This window comes from Thamnophis sirtalis, unplaced genomic scaffold, assembly GCF_051295495.1.
Source record: "Thamnophis sirtalis isolate CommonGarterSnake01/CBP01778 unplaced genomic scaffold, rThaSir2_p1.2 scaffold_15, whole genome shotgun sequence".
Classification (NCBI taxonomy): Eukaryota; Metazoa; Chordata; class Lepidosauria; order Squamata; family Natricidae; genus Thamnophis; species Thamnophis sirtalis.
This window is the reverse complement of record NW_028261395.1, coordinates 23,865,652-23,885,728: the sequence shown is the minus strand read 5'-3', so window position 1 is coordinate 23,885,728 and position 20,077 is coordinate 23,865,652. Positions and strand designations below refer to the sequence as shown.

The window sequence follows — 20,077 nt, the reverse complement described above, 5'->3', positions numbered from 1 at the left end:
CTAGAAAACAGTCAGTGGGGCCAAAAAGGTCACTGCCCTAGACCTTTTCAGACAAATAGCTGTCCAATCTCATCTTAAAAACCTCCAGTGATGGAACACCCAGACCCATAAGCTGTTCCACTGATCACTTGTTCCAGTGTCAAGAAATTTCTCCTAAGTTCTAAGTTGCTCCTCTCTTTGATCAAGCTTCCATTGATCACTTCTTTGTCCTGCCCACAAGTGCTTTGGAGAACAGGTCCATCCCCCTGTAATAGCCCCTCAAACATTGGAAGACTGCTAACATGTCTCCTCTACTCCTTCTCTACCTTAGACCAGACATGCCCAAATCTTTTTAAAAAATCTTGTGTTTTGTAAAATGAATGAATGAATGAATGAATGAATGAATGAATGAATAAATAAATAAATAAATAAATAAATAAATAAATAAAATGGGGTGCAATGTAAATAGGCAGCCCTCTCACTTCTCTGCCCCAGTTAGCTTCCCTGTCTAATCCCAAAATTCCAGATAAGCATATTTTAAAACCCAGGAGGAACAATTCCAGGCCCTGTTCCATCTCCTTCTTGGGTCAAAGCAAAGTTCAGAAACCTACCCACAGGAAATCCTGCGCAGAGAGAGAAAAGGAGTTCAGGTAATCCTCGACTTACGACCACAACTGAACCGAACATTTCTGTTGCTAAGTGAGAAATTTGTTCAGTGAGTTTTACCACATTTTAATGACTTTTCTTGCCACATTTGGGCAGAAGTTGCCCAACAGAAATTGCCTTCCGAAGTTGTGGGAGCTTCATCACTGGAAGCTTTCAAGAAGAGACTGGACTGCCATCTGTCAGAAATAGTGTAAGGTCTCCTTCATGGGCAGGGGGTTGAACTAGAAGACCTCCAAGATCCCTAATACCACTGTATAAAAGCCCTAGTAAAATCACACTTAGAGTACTGCTCCAGTTTTGGTCACCAGACTATAAAAAAGATGTTGAGACTCTAGAAAAAGTGGGAAGAGCAACCAAGATGATGAGGAGACTAGAGACTAAAACATATGAAGAACAGTTGCAGGAACTGGGCATGGCTAGTCTAGTGAAGAGAAGGACCAGGGGAGACATGATAGCAGTCTTGCAATATTTGAGGGGCTGCCACAGATAGGAAGGGGTCAAGCTATTTTCCAAAGCACCCGAACACCAGTTAAGGAATGGAAACTGACCAAGGAGAGATTCAACCTGGAAATAAGGATAAATTTTCTGACGGTGAGAACAATCAACCCATGGAACAGAAGTTGCCTTCAGAAGTTGTGGGAGCTTCATCACTGGAGGCTTTCAAGAAGAGACTGAACCGCCATTTGTCAGAAATGGTGTAGGGTCTCCTGCTTGGGTGTGGGGTTGGACTAGATGACCTACAAGGTCCCTTCCAACTCTGTTAATCTAATTTATTGCTTTTATTTCCAGGCAAAATCTTTGTCCACTGTGCCTTTGGGATAAGCAGGTCCACCTCTTTGGTGCTGGCCTACCTTATGATCTACCATCATTTCTCGTTGGTTAAAGCGATACAGACAGTAAAAGAACATCGGTGGATCTTCCCTAATTGAGGTTTCCTGAAACAATCAAGAAATGTTGGATCTTCAACTAAGAAAAAATACGAACAAATAAAGATAATTTTTAAAAGGAGACGTGTATCTTGCAGGTGTTCTGTCAATTGTTGCAATGCATACCCAATTATTCTTTTAGCTCAGTTGCAGATAATTGCTTTTTGCCTGTAAAATTGTCAATGTTTGCAGAATGTTGTATTTTGTATGAACTTCATTACTGGAAGCTTTCAAGAAGAGACTAGACCAGTGTTTCTCAACCTTGGCAATTTGAAGACGTCCGGACTTCAACTCCTAGAATTCCCCAGCCAGCGAATGCTGGCTGGGGAATTCTGGGAGTTGAAGTCCAGACATCTTCAAGTTGCCAAGGTTGAGAAACACTGGACTAGACTGTCATCTATCAGAAATGGCGTAGCTTCTCCGGCTTGTAGGGTGGGGGGGACTAGATGACCTACAAGGTCTGTTCCAACTCTGTTAATCTGTTAACTTCAGGGACAAAGACCCGGTTTTGCCAACAAGTATCTTCCTCCCATCCCAGGCTCGCCAGAAATACAAAGTTGCCAAGGAAGCTCCGCGCAAAAATCCACCTGCAAAGCCGTTCTTCGTCCTGAATCGGTCAGCAGGACGCATTCATACGTTCTTCTAGAACCGGGATATGTCACCCACTTCTGGGCTGCCCCCCTTTGGACCCATCTGGGAAGAGGCCAGTCCGGGACACCCCACATTCGGCAGGTCTCCCCCCCCCCGACCGACCCCACTACGCAGGTTACTAGTCCTCGTTGCGCAACGGAGTTAACGTTCAAGTCCCAAGTTAATTCAAGTCCCGGGTTCAGCCGCCTGCAGGGGCCGCTCGCCACCCTCGGGACACGTGACGGGCCGGTCTTCCGAAAGCGGCCAAGCTTCGCTGCGGATCCCGCTTTGCCACCTTGCTCGGGGCATGGCTTTCTCCGGCTTCTCCCGCGAGACCCTCCTGGGGGGCACGGCGGCCGTCGGGGCGGCGCTGGCGGTGGGCTTCCTCGCAGGTAAGACGACACGTGGGAAAGCCTCCTTCCGGGAAAGGGGCAATCCCGGGCGCTCGCGGACACGGGGGAAAGGGACGGGGGGATGGGAAGCGGCAACCTGGCGCCCGCGTGGGTGGAAGAGGGAGCCCCCCCTCCTAGCGCCAGGGGGCGGGGTTGGGAGGTGGGAGGGCAAGGGGAATCCCCACCTGAGGAGGACTTTCCCACCCCCAAGATGAGATTCCACACACACACCCCAGCTTGTCCCGTTCACGACTTTGCTTCCCTCAACCCCCCACCCCCAGTTATCGTCCGGGTTTAGGGTCGCTTTGGGAATGGGGCTGCGCCCGTGGGCGACCTAATGGAGAAAGGAGGCGGGCAGGTAGACATCTGTCCTCCTGCCGCCTAGTGACGCTCAGGGTCATTGCAGCCTGGAACTGGCCAGCGCTGAAAGCAGAGCTGGTTAGAAAATAGAATAGGGATAGGATAGGATAGGATAGGATAGGATAGGATAGGATAGAATAGGAATAGGAATAGGAATAGGAATAGGAATAGGAATAGGAATAGGAATAGGAATAGGAATAGGAATAGGAATAGGAAGTAGAATAGAATAGAATAGAATAGAATAGAATAGAATAGAATAGAATAGAATAGAATAGAATAGAATTCTTTATTGGCCAAGTGTGATTGGACACGCAAGGAATTTGTCTTTGGTGCATATGCTCCCAGGGTACATAAAAAGACAAGATACATTCGTCAAGGGTCATAGGTACAGCACTTAATGATAGTAATAGGGTACAAATAAGCAATCAGGAAACAATATCAATATAAATCATAAGAATAGAAGCAACAAAGTTACAGTCCTGCAGTCAGAAGTGGGAGGAGATGGGTGATAGGAACGAAAAAAAGACTAATAGTAATAGTAATGCAGCCTTAGTGAATAGTTTTACAGAGGTGAGGGAATTATTTGTTTAGCAGAGTGATGGCGTTCGGGAAAAAACTGTTCTTGTGTCTAGTTGTCTTGGTGTGCAGTGCCCTATAGTGTCATTTTGAGGGTAGAACTTGAAACAATTTATGTCCAGGATATGAGGGGTCTGTAGATATTTTCACAGCCCTTTTTTTGACCTGTGCAGTGTACAGGTCCTCAATGGAAGGCAGGTTGGTAGCCATTGTTTTTTCTGCAGTTCTAATTATCCTCTGAATTCTGTGTTTGTCTTGTTGGGTTGCAGGTTATGGAGGTGCAGATGACAGACTCAATAATTTCTGTGTAGAACTGAATCAGCAGCTCATTGGACAGTTTGGGGTACATGATTTGGCGCAAAAATAACATTCTTTATTGTCCTTTTTTGGGACAAGGGAAGGGGTCAGGACCACTCTGCCTAAACTGGGGAGGAGGAGGGGATTAGATTGCAAGATCTCCAACTTTTTAATTCTGCAGCCAGTCCAAAATTATCCTAAATCTCTGGCTGAGAGAGAATTCTGGGTGTTGAAGTCCACCCCACATTAAAGTGGCCAAGTTTGATAAAAAGTGGGTGAGGGGATTTAACAGTGGGGTCTTCTTCCCACCATCATTTCCTGTCTCATAACTGTCTCTGATTCGAACTGTGTCCTGGAATTTCTTAGCTGCGTGATCCAGACAAGCTCAATCATCCTTTGGAGAGAGATACCTAACTAACTTTAAAAATTTAAGCGAATAAAAATTGAAGTGAAAAATAGAGACTAGTGAAATAAAGAATGTATGTTAAGATAGAGAAGTAAACAATATGCTGATTATTATATAGGATTGTTAAAATGACCATAACATATTATGGTTTCATTAAGACAATGTGTTAAGAGGGGAAATGAATAGAGTTATAATACTGATTATTAATATAGTAAGATTAGAGAATTATCAATGAAATGAATATTGTAAATCTTGATGTACAGGGACATTTGTACCCAGTCAACACACTGTTTAATGGATGATGATGTGTCCAAAATAATTTTTAAAAAAAAAATAATTTAAAAAACTTAAGCAGGATGGGAGACCACCAAGAAATGCAAGGCCTTTAGTGCCAAATGGAGCAATCTTTAAAGTGCTGGAAGATGTTTGGGGCAACCCACTTGGGTATTTTTGATGAGAAGGTGCATTGTTGTGTCTGAATGGCCATCAAAGCCGAATCAGATCAAAAGAAGCGGGTTGTTGGTGTTGTTTTTTGCAAGTGATAGGAACAGACTTTTTGACAAGGGTGCTTTGTCTGGGGCAAGCTGTGATCAAAACGTCACGGTGACAGGAAACTGGGCCTCTGCTTAGGAAGATTGGAGTAGATTGGGCTAAGCCCCAATTAGTCTACTTAGTTCCCTAAGCCAAGATTCACCGATTCACCGTTGTCTCATCCATCTTAATCTTCTGATAAGGCAGGGGTGTCAAACTCGATTTCATTGAAGATGAAATTTGAAAGATGGGTTGTGTTTGAACTGGGGGGGTGGAGATGGCAGTGGCCAGCTCAACATCATGTTGGGGGCACCTGTGGTGGGCCGAGCACTCTGGCAGTGATAACGGGCTCCCAAGGGAGGGCCTTGAGAGCTCCATTTTGGCTGCCACAGGCACTGTGGGCCAGTCCTTTACAGTTTCCTTGGCGGCCTTACGGGGTCTGATCTAAGCACCCCATAGGCCGGATCCTTCTCCCCCACCAGCCTGGAGTTTGACACCCCTGTGATAAAGTTTTTTCTTCTGGGGTAGGATGACATGTACATGTTTTTAAGCGCTCATGCGTATCTATAGCAAAAGATTCACGCAGCACGCTAAGCTTGGTGTTAGTTTTGGTTAGGTTTTAACAGCTTATTATCATGGATGAACTCAATGTATCATATTGCTACAACAGCAGAAAGTGAGTTAATTGATTCCAGATTGTCTTTTTTTTTTTTTGACTCGTGTCTTGAGCAAGGGAGATTTCCAAGATCTCTTCCAGCCCTATGATCTATGACTTTCAACTCCGCCCCCCAAGTAAATTTAGAAACCAGGATATAAGTATGTTGTGTGAACAAGGAGTGATATTCTTGACAGCCCCTCTTCTGAATTTATTTCAATGTGTTCTTATCAAGCATTTTAAAGATAGGTACAGATACAGATTAACAGAGTTGGAAGAGACCTTGTAGGTCATCCAGTCCAACCCCCTGCCCAAGCAGGAGACCCTACACCAATGATGGCAAACGTTTTCTGCTTGGGTGCCAAAAGGGTGCGCGATATCGCTTGGGTGTGTGACCACAGCCATAATGCAATGCCCTTCCCCTGCACATGCACACACAACCCCCCTGCGCTCCCCACCCCCTGTGCAAGTGAGCAGGCCTCACAGAAGCCTCTGGATTTCCGGTAGGCCCATTGGGCCATTTTTCACCCTCCCAAGGCTCCAGAGGTTTTCTAGGGGCCTTGGGAGGGCAAAAAATGGCCCAACATGCAAACAGAAGTTCAAGCACAGACTTCCAGGTTGGCTATTTTTCTCTCTCTGGAGGCTTCCCTGAAGCCTCCGGAAGGCAAAAAACGGCCCCAATGGGCAAACCAGAAGTTTGTTTCCAAACTTCCGGTAGGCCCGTTGGGCCCATTTTTTTTGCCATCCACAGGCTCCGGAGGCTTTCCTGAAGCCTGGGGAGGGCAAAAACAGCCTCCCCCATCCTCTGGAAGCCCAAAAATCAGCTGGCTAGCGTGCACATGAACACTGGAGCTGACATGGGTGCCATAGTTTTGCCATCATGGCCCGACAACATTTACAATACAAAAGCAGAGTTGGAAGGGACCTTGGAGGTCTTCTAGTCCAACCCCATGCCTAGGCAGGAAACCTTATACCGTTTCAGACAAATGGCCATCCAACATCTTCTTAAAGACTTCCAGTGTTGGGGCATTCACAACTTCTGGAGGCAAACTTTTCCACTGATTGTTCCCACTGTCAGGAAATTTCTCCTCGGTTCTAAGTTGCTTCTCTTCTTGATTTGTTTCCACCCATTGCTTCTTGTTCTACCCTCAGGTGCCTTGGAAAAAAGTTTGACTCCCTCTTCTTTGTGGCAACCCCTGAGATATTGGAAGACTGCTATCATGTCTCCCCTAATCCTTTTTTCTATTAAACTAGACATACCCAGTTCCTGCAACCGTTCTTCATATGTTTTAGTCTCCAGTCCCCTAATCATCTTTGTTGCTCTTCTTTGCACTCTTTCTAGAGTCTCCACATCTTTTCTTCATCGTGGTGACCAAAACTGAATGCAGTATTCCAAGTGTGGCCTTACCAAGGCATTATAAAGTGGTATTAACACTTCACGTGATCTTGATTCTATCCCTCTACTTATGCAGCCTAGAACTGTGTTGACTTTTTTGGCAGCTACTGCTGGCTCATATTTAAATGGTTGTCCACTAGGACTCCAAGATCCATTTCACAGTTACTACTGTTGAGCAAGGTACCACCTATAGTGTACCTGTGCATTTTGTTTTTCTCGCCCAAATGTAGAACCTTACTCTTTTCACCATTGAATTTCATTTTATTAGATAGTGCCTAATATTCACGTTTGTCAAGATCTTTCTGTATCTTAATCCTGTCTTCTGGAGTGTTGACTATTCCTGCCAGCTTGGTGTCATCTGCAAATTTGATGAGTTCCCCATTTATTCCCTCATCCAAATCATTGATGAAGATGTTTCTCACAGATGACAGTCCAGTCTCTTCTTGAAAGCTTCCAGGGATGAAGCTCCTACAATGTCTGAATGAAAAGCTGTCCCATGGGTTGAATGAAATATTAACAAATATTAAAAGCATTTATTATATGACTGAGGATGGATTGATTTGCTTTCGAAAGGCAGAAGATACCGTGGGCCAGATTTATTTGCCTTTGGCACCTCCCGGCATTCCTGCAGCTTCTTGCAAGGGAGTGGCAACCTGCACAAATACGTCCTGGATCACTCGGTACGAGAACACCCTCTTTTGAAGAAGCTGAGATTGGTAAGTCCCAGGAGTCAATGGATCATTAAATAAAACTCATGCAGTTGTATTTGTGTGCTGGCGTTGACTTAGCTAACTTTTTTTTATTGAGTTATAAGATAAAACATGATACAAAATACCAAAATAAATAGGAGAACGGTGGGAAAGGGAAGAGAAGTGAGGAAGGGGAGGGGAGGGGGAAGAAAAAAACACATTGACTTCCGACACTCTCTGTTGCAGTAAAATAAGGCATTAACATTTAATCACAACTTTTTGTTTTTTCTCAATAATATAAACAAGTCATTTCTATAAAGATCTATCAGTCTAATCGGTAAAACCCAAAATCAGAATTTCATGCTTTCCCACAAAGTTCAGACGCAGTCTCCATGTGGAAACAAAAGTACTTATATTCTTTTCTTTGATCAGAATTGTTGGTTTTGCCATTTCAACCAACTCCATCAACCATTTGTCCATGGTGAGAATCAAAGTGTCCTTCCAATTTTGTCATGTTGTAGACAGACAGACAGACAGACAGACAGACACACACACACACACACACACACACACACATATATATATATATAGGGGTGCGGTGGCTCAGTGGTTATGCTGAGCTTGTCGATCAGAAAGGTCGGCAGTTCGGTGGTTTGAATCCCTAGTGCCGCGTAACAGAGTGAGCTCCCGTGACTTGTCCCAGCTTCTGCCAACCCAGCAGTTTGAAAGTATGTAAAAAATGCAATTAGAAAAATGGGGACCACTTTGGTGGGAAGGTAAGAGCGCTCTGTGCACCTTCGACATTGAATCATGCCAGCCACATGACCACGGAGATGTCTTCAGACAGCACTGGCTCTTTGGCTTAGAAACGAAGATGAGCATCACCCCTAGAGCTGGAAACAATTAGCACACATGTACAGGGGAACTGTTACCTTTACCTTTAGACATATATATATATATATATATATATATATATATATATATATATATATATATATATATATATATATATATATATATATATATAACCCTGCCCCCTTCCTTCCCCCCTCCCATGTGTTCCTGTTACCTTTACCTTTAGACATATATATATATATATATATATATATATATATATATATATATATATATATATATATATATATATATATATATATATATATATACCCTGCCCCCTTCCTTCCCCCCTCCCACGTGTTCCTCTTTCCCGCCCTGTCTACGATCCTGTAACTTTGTCCCAAATCAATCAGGCGCTTCCCATTGGTCCACTGGAGGGTGAACCTCATGGCTGGCTTTTCAGAGGAAGCTGTGATGGAACTGACATCACAAACAATTGCCGCTCTAGGAAGCCGCACTCGCTCTCCTGAACGGTCCAGGCATTCCAGAGTTATGCTGGAACACACAGACACAGACACACACAGGGGTGTCTTACCTCACCAGTATTTGTTTCCAGAGGGCAAGTCATCTGTGTACCAAGTTTGGTTGAAATTGCTCCAGGTGCTCCAGAGTTATGCTAGAACATACATACATACATACATACATACATACATACATACATACATATATACATACATACATACATACATACATCCCTGTCTTGAGTTGTTTGTAAAAATAGTAAAGGCAGGGGAGGGAGGGAGGGAGGGAGAGAGAGAGAGAGAGAGGGAGGGAGAGAGAGAGTGGCCTGGGGCTCGAGGTCTGCATTAAACAATAAATTGAATTGTGGGATAGAGAGAGGTCATGCAGGAATTCCCAGTTTCCAGAGGTCCTCCCTGCCAGACATGCTAAGGCTCGTTCAGGGAGGGCGTTCATGGAATTGCAGAAGAGTTTCTCATGTGGGCCCCTGTTTTGCTTTCTCTAGGCTGCATCTTCTACTCCTGGCAAAAAGCTGCGTATCTCTTCTGATCAGGCCCAGTTGGTGGCAAACCTGATCAGGCTTGTTGGAGCAAAAAAGGTAATTGAGATAGGTAAGTGAGATTGCCTACAACCAGGAAGATTCAGGATTTAGTCCCACAATAAAGCGGCCACCTTACAGGTCACAGTCTAATCTTCTACCGCTGGTACTCAGATTACAACTGGTCCCTTCCCTCAAACTCCCACACTCTGGCAAAATAAAACGGAAAGGCAGTTTGTTTTAAACTGTCTGTCACGGCTGCATCTCTCCTGTCCAAGCTTCATGAACTGACAACCTGACATTAGCAACGGGGGTGGAGTGGGGGAGAGAAAGATTGGGCTGTAAGGAAGAAGGGGGGGGAGCGGATGGAAGCCTGGCTGAACCTTCTAAGAAGCTTCAGCCAGCCAAGGTCAACCATCTGCATGTAGAGCTGGGAACCGAGAACCTGTCCCCTAAACAATATACAAGCACCTTAACTGGACGTTTACAGATAACTTTACTTACTTTAATTTACTTTGCATTGTTGGCGTGGCTACTTCTGCAATCATTGGCAAAAACAAATGGCCAGGAGTCTTTCTTTGCTAGATGACTGAGTGGAATGGTTGACACCATCCTTTTCTTCTGAGGATGAGTGTCTACTCTGGGGTTCCTCAAAACGTAAGAGCTAGAGGAGGGGTGTCAAACTCAACTTCATTGAGGGCTGCATCAGGGATGTGTTTGACCTCAGGGTGGGTGGAGTAGGGATGGCCAGGGTGGGTGTGGGCAGCTCATGTTGGGGACGCATGTAGTGGTCGAATGCTATGCCAGAGAAAATGGGCTCCCCAGCTCCGTTTTCGGCTGCCCCTCTGCTAGCCTCCTACAACCCTCTGCCAGCAAAATAAAACTGCATATAAATCCAGTAAACCTAAAAACAGAGCTCCACAGACCAGTCTTTCGCTGTTTCCAGGGCAGCCCCGTGGGCCAGATCTAAGCACCCCACAGGCTGGATTCGGCCTCCAGGCCTTGAGTTTGACACCCCTGAGTTAGAGTGTTGGAGGAGAAAGCCGATACTACTTTGCTGTTAAGAAGAATGGGGTATGAAATCAGTCCTTGACTTTGATTTAGTGATTGCTTGAAGTTACAATGGCTCTGAAGCGTGACTTATGACCGGTGCTCACATTTTAGACCATTGTGGTGCTGTGGTTATAATGCAGAATTGCAGGCTGACTCTGCCCACTGCCATTAATTCAATCCTGGTGGCTCAAGTTTGACTCAGCTTTCCATCCTTCTGAGGTCAGTAAAATGAGGACCCAGCTTGTTGGGTGGAATAGGCTGACTCTGTAAACAGCTTAGAGAGGGGCTGTAAAGCACAATGAAGCAGTATATAAGTCTAAGTACTATTGCTCTTCCTTCCTTCCTTCCTTCCTCCCTTCATTCCTTCATCCATCCATGATGCATAGTGGTTAGAATGCAGAATTGCGGTCTGACTCTGCCCACTGCCATCAGTTCGATCCTGATGGCTCAAGGTTGACTCAGCCTTTCATCCCTTCAAGGACCCAGATTGTTGGGGGCAATAGGCTGACTCTATAAATTGCTTAGAGAGAGCTGTAAAACACTGTGAAGCGGTATATAAGTCTAAGTGCTATTGCTATCCTCATGGTCACGAGATCCAAATTCGGACACACTGGCCTGTATTTTCAACAGGCGCAGTGTCCCAGCATTACATGATCCCCGTTTGTGATTTTTCCAGCCGACATCTGACAACAAAGTCAATGAGGGAAGTTGGGTTTGCTTAAGGACTGTGTGATTCACTGAACAACCGCAGTGGTTTGCTTAACAACCACGGCAATAAAGGTTGTAAAATTGAGCACATCTCACTTTAAAAAAAACCCTTTCTCAGCAATGAAAATTTTGCAGTTGTAAGTGGAGGGCTACCTGTATGTTCTCATTCATTCGGAAACTGGAACACCCTTCAACTGTCTTTTTTGTAATTTCTCCGTAGGAGTTTCTGCTGGGTACAATACTTTAAGCATGGCTCTAGTCCTACCAGAGGATGGCAGAATTGTTGCCTGCGAGATAAATGAAGATTTGGCCAGTATCGGAAAGCCAGTGTGGAAAGAGGTAGAGTAAAGCAGAACCAATAAACAGAATCCTTGTCCCGAAAATCCTCTCTTTATTGAGCTTCTGTGAATTAATGGCATTCACCCCCACGAACAGTCCAGGCAAGAGTCCTTCAAGGAGTTAACTGCAGTACAGACCTTATCAGTTCCTTGCGATAATTGCAAGGCCATGAGCTCCCAGCCAAAAGGCTGCAAATTAAGTAATGGCAAGCAATCTCTGTGGCAGGAAAGTCGATGAGCAAAATCTTCAGAAATACGAACTGTTGTCTCCTATGACAACCACTCCTCTTTCCTTCTATTTATTCCCCAGTCAGGGAGGGGCCATTCAGCGTCCACGTGTGCCTTTCTTCCCGAGTCAGCTCCTTGTTCTCAGTTGTTCTCCTCTCCTGATAGCTCTGCACATACGCACATCTGGAACAGATCCCAGCTGTTCTTCCTCCCCACTTATCTCCGACTCCGAAGACAGCTGGGAAATGTTGGACAGCCCTGGCTCTATCTCTGCTTCTGACACAGAGCCTTCCCCAGATTCCAGGAACGGCCCAAGTTCCTCCCCAACTTCCTCACACACACAAATGCACACACAAGGTGGGAAGGCTGAGCATCTGGGACCTCAAAATGTTGCCAATCCCTTCCTTATGAAATCTTTGATCTGTTTTCTTTCCTTCCAGGCTGGGGTGCTACGTAAGATCGATCTAAGGATAAAACCAGCCATTGAAACATTAGGTAGGTGGAAGCAAGAGGTCTGACTGGAAGGGTTGGGGGCCTGGGGAGGGTCTGTTCAGGCATCAACCCTCCCTTGCTTTGGCCCATCACGCTCCCTGCCTGCCTGTTGCTAAGCAAAACATTTGTTAAATGAGTTTTGCCCCATTTTATACCTTTTTTGGCACAGTTGTTAAGCGAATCATTGTGAGATGGGTGGCAAATAAATGCAAAAAATAAGTAATAAACAAATTGAGGGAGAGACTTCCTGAATCATTAAGGTAGTCCTCAACTTACGACCACAATTGAGCACAAAAGTTATGTTGCTAAGGGAGATGTTCGTTAAGTGACCTTCCTTGCCACAGTTGTTCAGTGAATCACTGCATTTGTTAAGTGAGCAACACAGTTGTTAAGTAAATCCGGTTTCCCCCATTGACTCAGCTTGAGAGAAGGTCATGAAAGGGAATGGCGTGATCCCAGAACAATGCGACCATCATAATGATGAGTCAATTGCCAAGTGTCTGAATTTAGACCACGTGTCCATGGGGATGCTGCAACAGTCATAAGTATGAAAAATGGTCTTAAGTCACTTTTTTTCAAGGCTGCTGTAACTCCAGTCACTAAGCAAACTGTCGTAAGTTGAGGACTATCTGTAATGAGATGAATTGTTCCATATTTTTAAAGAAAAATCAGAGAATCTAAAATTCATGTCAATTAAAAGGATCAGCAAAGGAAATTTCAGTTCTGTTGCCCAAAATCTTTCAAATTCCATCTTTTTCATAGTCGACGTGAATTAGGTAAAATGTTCCCTTTCTCACTTGCATGGAATTATTCGACATTAGTGAAAGTGATGGAGGCCCTTTTGCTAATCCCTTTGATGCAATCAACCCTTCCTGAATTCTCCCAAGATGCAGGACACCTGAAGGCTTTGCTTTAATGCCGTTGCATGGGAGAGTCGGCATGTCAAGGAAAATGAAAACGGCATTTAAAACTCATCAGGGCAAGCAGCAAATTGCGAAATCATATTTCAAACCTGCAAAAATGCCTTTGATGTTTCTAGACCTCAAGAAAGGCCAAAAAAAGAGAGATGGTTATATTGTTCCCGCTAGGGTGGCTCAGTGGCTAAAATGCTGAGTTTGTCGATCAGAAAGTTCGGCAGTTTGGTGATTCGAATCCTTAGTGCTGCTTAACGGAGTGAGCTCCCATTACTTGTCCCAGCTTCTGCCAACCTAGAAGTTCAAAAGCATGTAAAAATGAAAGTAGGAAAATAGGAACCACCTTTGGTGGGAAGGTAACAGTGTTCTGTGCGCATTCAGCATTGAGTCATGCCAGCCACATGACTACAGAGACATCTTGGGGCAGCGCTGGCTCCTTGGCTTAGAAACAGAGATGAGCACTGCCCTCTAGAGTCAGGAACATTTACCACATATGTGTGAGGGGAACCTTTACAACAGGACTGTCTTTGTTTTTTCTTTTGAAGATGTTTTGCTTCTCATCCAAGAAGCTTCTTCAGCTCTGGCTGATGGTGGGGAATGGAAGGATTTATATTCCTTGCAGGCAGCTGGTCATTTGCATCCTTTTATAAGGTTGTTGAAGCACTTGTAGGTTTATCTGTGTCCTCAGAGTCACTAAAAGACAAAATGAGAAAGTCCAGTTGCCTCCTGAAAAAGCACTTTTGGGCCAACCATGACCTGGATGACTGAGAATCTCTACAGCTATACAATTTGGGATGAAGGCCCTCGGAATGGTGTGGGAGTAGGAATGGATTTCCAGAGGAAAAAATGGCAGACTACAGGAACCATTTGCACTAGTCAGGTGATCGCGAGGACAGAGATAAACCTCCAAGTGACCTCAATGAGCCTCTAAAAGGTTGCAAATGACCAATCGTCTGCAAGGAATATAAATCCTTCAGAGGTGAAGAAGTTTCTTGGATGAGAAGTGAAACGTCTTCAAAAGAAAAAACAGGAAAGTCCAGTTTGCCTCCTGAAAAAGCACCTATGGAAGTGATTGGAACTCCATCCCCAAAACTTGTGGTTTCACAAATAGAATCGTGTCTGAATAGCAAGGTTGGTTTGGCTTAAGAGGAAACTGGAATTCGGGATTCTCATCGTTCCTCGTCCCCTTCCCTTTGCAGGCTGGACTTGTCCGAATGCAATAGCACTTAGACTTATATACTGCTTCACAGTACTTTTACAGCCCTCTCTAGGTGGTTTACAGAGTCAGCACATTGCCTCCAACAATTTGGGTCCTCATTTTGCCCATCTCAGAAGGATGGAAGGATGAGTCAACCTTGAGTGGTCAGGATCGAACTGCAGTCAGTTGGCAGAATTAGCCTGCAATACTGCATTGTAACCACTGTGCATCATGGATGGATGGATGGGGGAGGGAGGAAGGAAATGAATCGAATTGCAGGCTGCCAGCAGAATTGGCCTGCAATATTGCCTTTCAACCAGCGCAGATAAGAGTACAACGACAGAGAGAAGGTGGACGGAAGGAATTTTTTTGCATTTTAAAAAAACCCAAAACTTGTTTTGATTTTTTTTTTTAATGTAGAGGAACTTCTGGCCAATGGTGAAGCTGGAACCTTTGACCTTGCTTTCATCCATGCAGACGAAGAGAGTTACAACGATTACTACGAAAAATGTTTACGGCTCATTAAAAAAGGGAAGATATTAGTTCTTGACAACGTAAGTACTTGGGAAAAAGTGGGAGCAGAGCAGATCTTGGTGGTTTTTCTGGATTAGAACCTGTTTTATCTTCTTCTTTAACCTTCTTTTGGGTCACTGACCAGAGGGGAGAAGGGATCGGCCATAAAGCATATTCTCAAGAAAAAGTAGAAGGTTCAGCCTGAGGCCCAAATCCAAAACTACCCTTTGGAATCTAACTTTTCTTCTCCTTCAGAAGAACCAGTTCTTTCCAGACCTGCAAGATCCTCTAAATGCCAATAATCTTACATTAATGCTAGATCATCTAGAGGTCAAATAGTTCAACTCCCTGCTCAGTAAAAGGATTCATTAAGCCACCCTAAAACAAACCTATTTGTAAATCCATCTTTAGGATGGAGGAGTCCTCCACTTTTCTAAGCAAAACAAATCTTAAGAAATTCCTTTTAATATTCTCCCTGAATCTCCTTTTTTAAGAAACTTTCAGACCTCTAGGCCTGTGATAGAATAGAATAGAATAGAATAGAATAGAATAACAGAGTTGGAAGGGACCTTGCAGGTCTTCTAGTCCAACCCCCTGCCTAGGCAGGAAACCCTACACCACTTAAGACAAATGGTTATCCAACATCTTCTTAAAAACTTCCAGTGTTGGAGCATTCACAACTTCTGGAGGAAACTTGTTCCACTGATTAATTGTTCTAACTGTCAGGAAATTTCTCCTTACTTCTAAGTTGCTTCTCTCCTTGATTAGTTTCCACCCATTGCTTCTTGTCTTCCCTTCAGGTGCTTTGGAGATTAGTTTGTCTCCCTCTTCTTTGTGGCAGCCCCTGAGATATCGGAACGCAAGCATTGTGTGCTTTGGAAAATAGCTTGACCCCCACCCCCTCCTCTCTATGGCAGCCACTCAAATATCGAAACACCGCTATCATGTCTAGTCATTAGTCATCTTCTTTTCATTAAACTAGACATACTCAGTTCCTGCAACCGTTCTTCATATGTTCATAATCATAATCATCTTTGTTGCTCTTCTTTGCACTCTTTCTAGAGTCTCCACATCTTTTCTACATCGTGGCGACCAAATCTGAATGCAGGATTCCAAGTGTGGCCTTACCAAGGCATAATAAAGTGGTATTAACTCTTCACAGGATCTTGATTCTATTCCTCTGTTTATGCAGCCTAGAACTGTGTTGACTTTTTTGGCAGCAGTTGCACGAATGGTGAACCTATAGCATGCGTGCCACAGGTCACAAGTTTGAACTGCAGCTGTATTAGCCCTTCGAGGCAGGGCCAGGTCAGGAAACAGACAAACCAGCAAAACTGGTGATTGAAAGAGGCTACAGTGACAGAGTCTTGAAAATTGAGGCCTTTTTCCCTTCACTGCCTTCATAACAAGGAGTCCTCAATTCTTGGTGCATGGACCGGCACTGGGCACAAACAAGTGAAGCTCCATTTGCAGGATGCAGGCAGCACAGACCCCCTTCAGTCCATGAAAAAGGATCTCTCCACAGAAGTGGCCAATTGCTCAAAAGAACAGAATGTCAGGGTTCCAAATAGCACCCTAAATCAGAGTCTAAGGCAAAGTATTGCTCAAAGTTCCAATTTATTAAGAGAGCCATGTTGACACATCTAGGAAAACCCGAATCTGAAAGCTTCCTGGTTTTCCCCACCTAGTTGAAAGTTCAAGATCTTGCCCCTGCACCCATAAGTCCATCATATGGTCCAGTCTTCCACTGCCATGCTGGCAGCTTCCACCCATCCAGTTCCAGTCAGGTGTAGAGGTGCAGAGACAAAGAATGACCTTGGCTTTCTAGAAAGAATTTTGTTATGGCTACATCACATCTCACTCCTACAATCCCCCCCTCCCATTTTCCCACAATAGACAATGCATAGTAGAATAATAGAAAGTATGACAGGCCAAAGATCCAAAGGAAAAGATGGCTGCAGGCCTGACACAGAACAGAGTAACAGAGTTGGAAGGGACCTGGGAGGGCTTCTAGTCCAACCCTCTGCTCAGGCTGGGGGCTACTGCCATGTGTCACAGAGTCCAGGTCAGGCAATGCTACATTTGCTTTCCTAGATGTTTTGCTGGAGGCTAAAATGAAGAACGGTTGCAGGAATTGGGCATGTCTAGTTTAATGAAGACTCACAGACTCACTGGAGAAGAGCCTGATGCTGGGAAAGGTGGAGGGCAAAAGAAGAAGGGGATGGCAGAGAATGAGGTGGCTGGATGGAGTCACCAAAGCAGTAGGCATGAGCTTCAATGAACTGCAGGGGATGGTAGAGGACAGGAAGGCCTGGAGGAACGTTGTCCATGGGGTTGCGATGGGTTGGACACAACTTCACAACTAACAACAAGTTTAATGAAAAGAAGGACTAGGGGAGACATGATAGCAGGGTTCCAATATCTCAGGGACTGCCACAAAGAAGAGGGAGTCAAACTATTCTCCAAAGCAGCTGAGGGTAGAACAAGAAGCAATGGATAGAAACTAATCAAGGAGAGAAGCAACTTACAAATAAGGAGAAATTTCCTGACAAAACAATAAACCAGTGGAGTGGAATGGCTTTCCTCCAGATGTTGTGGGTGCTCCAACACTGGAATTTTTTAAAGAAGAGACTGGACAGCCACTTGCCTGAAATGGTACAGTTTTGCCTGCCTGAGCAGAGGGTTGGACTCAAAGACCTCCAAGATCCCTTTCAGCTTTGTTATTCTGTAGTTTTGCCTTTGGCAAAATTCTGCTATGGATTACTTTCTCCCCAGGAAGGATTAAGGTTGCAGTGCAGTCCGCACTGACTTTGCAATAAACTTTCCTGTGGAATCTTTGCTTTAGCCTGGGTGGTTCATAAAACAAAGGTCCGATTGTAAACTTAAGTCATAATGGGAAGGTAGGGCAAGGCAGCCCTTTGGAACAAGTTGTAGAGGCCCCAATCGCCTGCAACTCACTGAACCGGCCAGCACAGTTTCCAGGTTTGTGTGGTTGCAGCAGAACATAGAGATCCTCGCGGTTTAGTTTCAGTTTCAGTTTAATAAAATTTGTATGCCGCTATTCCCATTGGGACTCTGGGCGGCTCACAAGCAAGAAAAAAACATTTAAAAAATTTAAGAAAAGATACAATTATTAAAATAATACACCATCCATTGTCTAAGTGGGGCTGGATATAATCAACAGCCCCAGGCCTGCTGGAACAGCCAGGTCTTGGTCGCTTTACGGAAGGCCGGGAGAGTAGTAAGGGTCCGGATCTCTATGGGTAGATCATTCCACAGGGCCAATGCAGATACAGAGAAGGCCCTCCCTCAGGGGGCCACCAGCCGGCATTGTCCGGTTGACAGCACCCGAAGGAGGCCCAACCTGTGCGATCTTATTGGTCGTTGGGAGGTGAATGGCAGGAGGCGGTCTCTCAGGTAGCCAGGTCCTATACCATGTAGGGCTTTAAAAGTAACGACTAGCACCTTGAAGCGCATCCGGAGACCAATGGGGAGCCAGTGCAGCTCGCGGAGGATAGGTGTAACATGGGTGTATCTAGATACACCCATTATCGCTCGTGCGGCTGCATTCTGGACCAACTGTAGTCTTCGAACACTCTTCAGGGGCAGCCCCATGTAGAGCGCCTGAGTCCTGAGAAAAGAGGTAGCTATTTTAATGAGCCTCAGCCAAGAGTTACATTTGGGTTTCCAGGCCTTCTCTGACGGCTGTCTCCAATGTAACAGTGTTGTAATACATGGCGCGAATCTTGCATGGTCTGTATGGTTTTCTCTCTGTTTTCTAACAGGTTTTGGTATCGGGAAAAGTACTTAAACCTGGCAAAAGTGATCGCGCAGCCCAACATATTCATCAGCTAAACGAAAAAATCTTCCACGATCCTCGTGTGAACATAAGCATGATCCTGATTGGAAATGGGATGACTTTAGGATTTAAGCTATAGTTAAGGAGGGGGAGGAAAGTAGGATATGCTGAGCACTCTCAGTCCTCAGGGAGAATCATTTAGAGATGTGAAATTGTCTATTTTGTCCTTATTTCTTTAAATGTGCTTAGGGTGGCATTGTGCATTACATAAATTTAAAAAATACCAAATCCTAAAATGTCCTTTCAGTTTTAAGCATCGCTTTATTTGTATCCTGTCTTAATTGTTTTTACAAATAACTCAAGGTGGTAAACATATCCAAGGGACATTCCTACTTCTGTTTTCCCCATAACAACAGCCCCGTGAGGTGAGTTGGGCAGACTAAGAGTGACTGGTCCAAAGTCACCCAGCTGGCTTTCATGGCTAAGGCAGGACTAAGGTAAAGGTAAAGGTTCCCCTACATATGCGTGCTAGTCATTACTGACTGTAGGGGGTGGTGCTCATCTCCATCTTGAAGCCGAAGAGCCAGCTGAAAATGTCTCCGTGGTCATGTGGCCAGCATGACTAAACGCTGAAGGTGCACGGAACGCTGTTACCTTCCCACCAAAGGTGGTCCCTATTTTTCTACTTGCATTTTTACGTGCTTTTGAACTGCTAGGTTGGCAGAAGCTGGGACAAGTAATGGGAGTCATTCCGTTATGTGGCGCTAGGGATTCGAACCGCTGAACTGCTAACCTTCTGATCGACAAGCTCAGTGTCTTAGCTACTGAGCCACTTCATCCCTTGTAGGACTAGAACACAACAGTTTTCTGCTTTTTACCTGGTACCGTAAGTCGCTTAGATTGGAGTGGTGTATAAATAAATAAATTTACTATATATATAGATATATAGTATTTCCATTTTCATATTTTTCAATGTTTTGGCTTATATCCTGTTGAGAGCGCTCATCCAAATTTCCTTTTTTAAGGTGTGCCAGTGTGTTCACAGAAAAAGAAAATGACAATAAAGCTTATCTTATACAGTATCTGTCTCACATTTCCTTGTGAAACTTGAGCTAGTATGTGTGGGGTGAATGCTCCTGTTTATATTTCAGTTGGGCTGCAAGAGAGTAATGGCATCAAAAGTCACCCAGTCACTTCCATGATTGAGTGAAGGCGACCAACCTGGATATTTCTCCCAGGCTGATTCCAACCTCCTAGTCACTATTCCATGATTTTCCCTTTGTTACCTCTTGTACAACAGAGTACTTAAAAAAAAAAAAAAAAACACCACAATTTGGTAGGTTCTCATTGCTAGAATCAAAGTGAGATCTGGGATTTCTGTGCAAGATGCAAAAGCATTATTTATTTTAAGCTAAATGCAAATAACTTTAAAATATG

At 44.4% G+C, this 20,077-nt stretch overlaps 1 protein-coding gene across 1 annotated transcript; it reads left to right on the top strand.

Annotated features, from left to right (window-relative positions):
* The first annotated feature begins 2,449 nt into the window (after positions 1 to 2,449).
* COMTD1 (catechol-O-methyltransferase domain containing 1) lies at positions 2,450 to 19,722 on the top strand. The gene is made up of 7 exons (XM_087702120.1): positions 2,450 to 2,593; positions 7,388 to 7,530; positions 9,365 to 9,470; positions 11,379 to 11,497; positions 12,165 to 12,219; positions 14,749 to 14,882; positions 18,627 to 19,722. Exons 1-7 carry the CDS (start codon positions 2,509 to 2,511, stop codon positions 18,777 to 18,779), a joined length of 795 nt encoding a protein of 264 aa, XP_087558246.1. The 5' UTR covers positions 2,450 to 2,508; the 3' UTR covers positions 18,780 to 19,722.
* The last annotated feature ends 355 nt before the right edge of the window (positions 19,723 to 20,077 follow it).

Excerpts from the sequence above, each read along its gene's own strand:
- COMTD1 (XM_087702120.1), top strand. The coding sequence starts at position 2,509 with ATGGCTTTCTCCGGCTTCTCCCGCGAGACCCTCCTGGGGGGCACGGCG. Across the intron at positions 9,471-11,378 it reads AAAAAAGGTAATTGAGATAG|GAGTTTCTGCTGGGTACAAT; the intron begins GTAAGTGAGATT and ends ATTTCTCCGTAG. Across the intron at positions 12,220-14,748 it reads ACCAGCCATTGAAACATTAG|AGGAACTTCTGGCCAATGGT; the intron begins GTAGGTGGAAGC and ends TTTTTAATGTAG.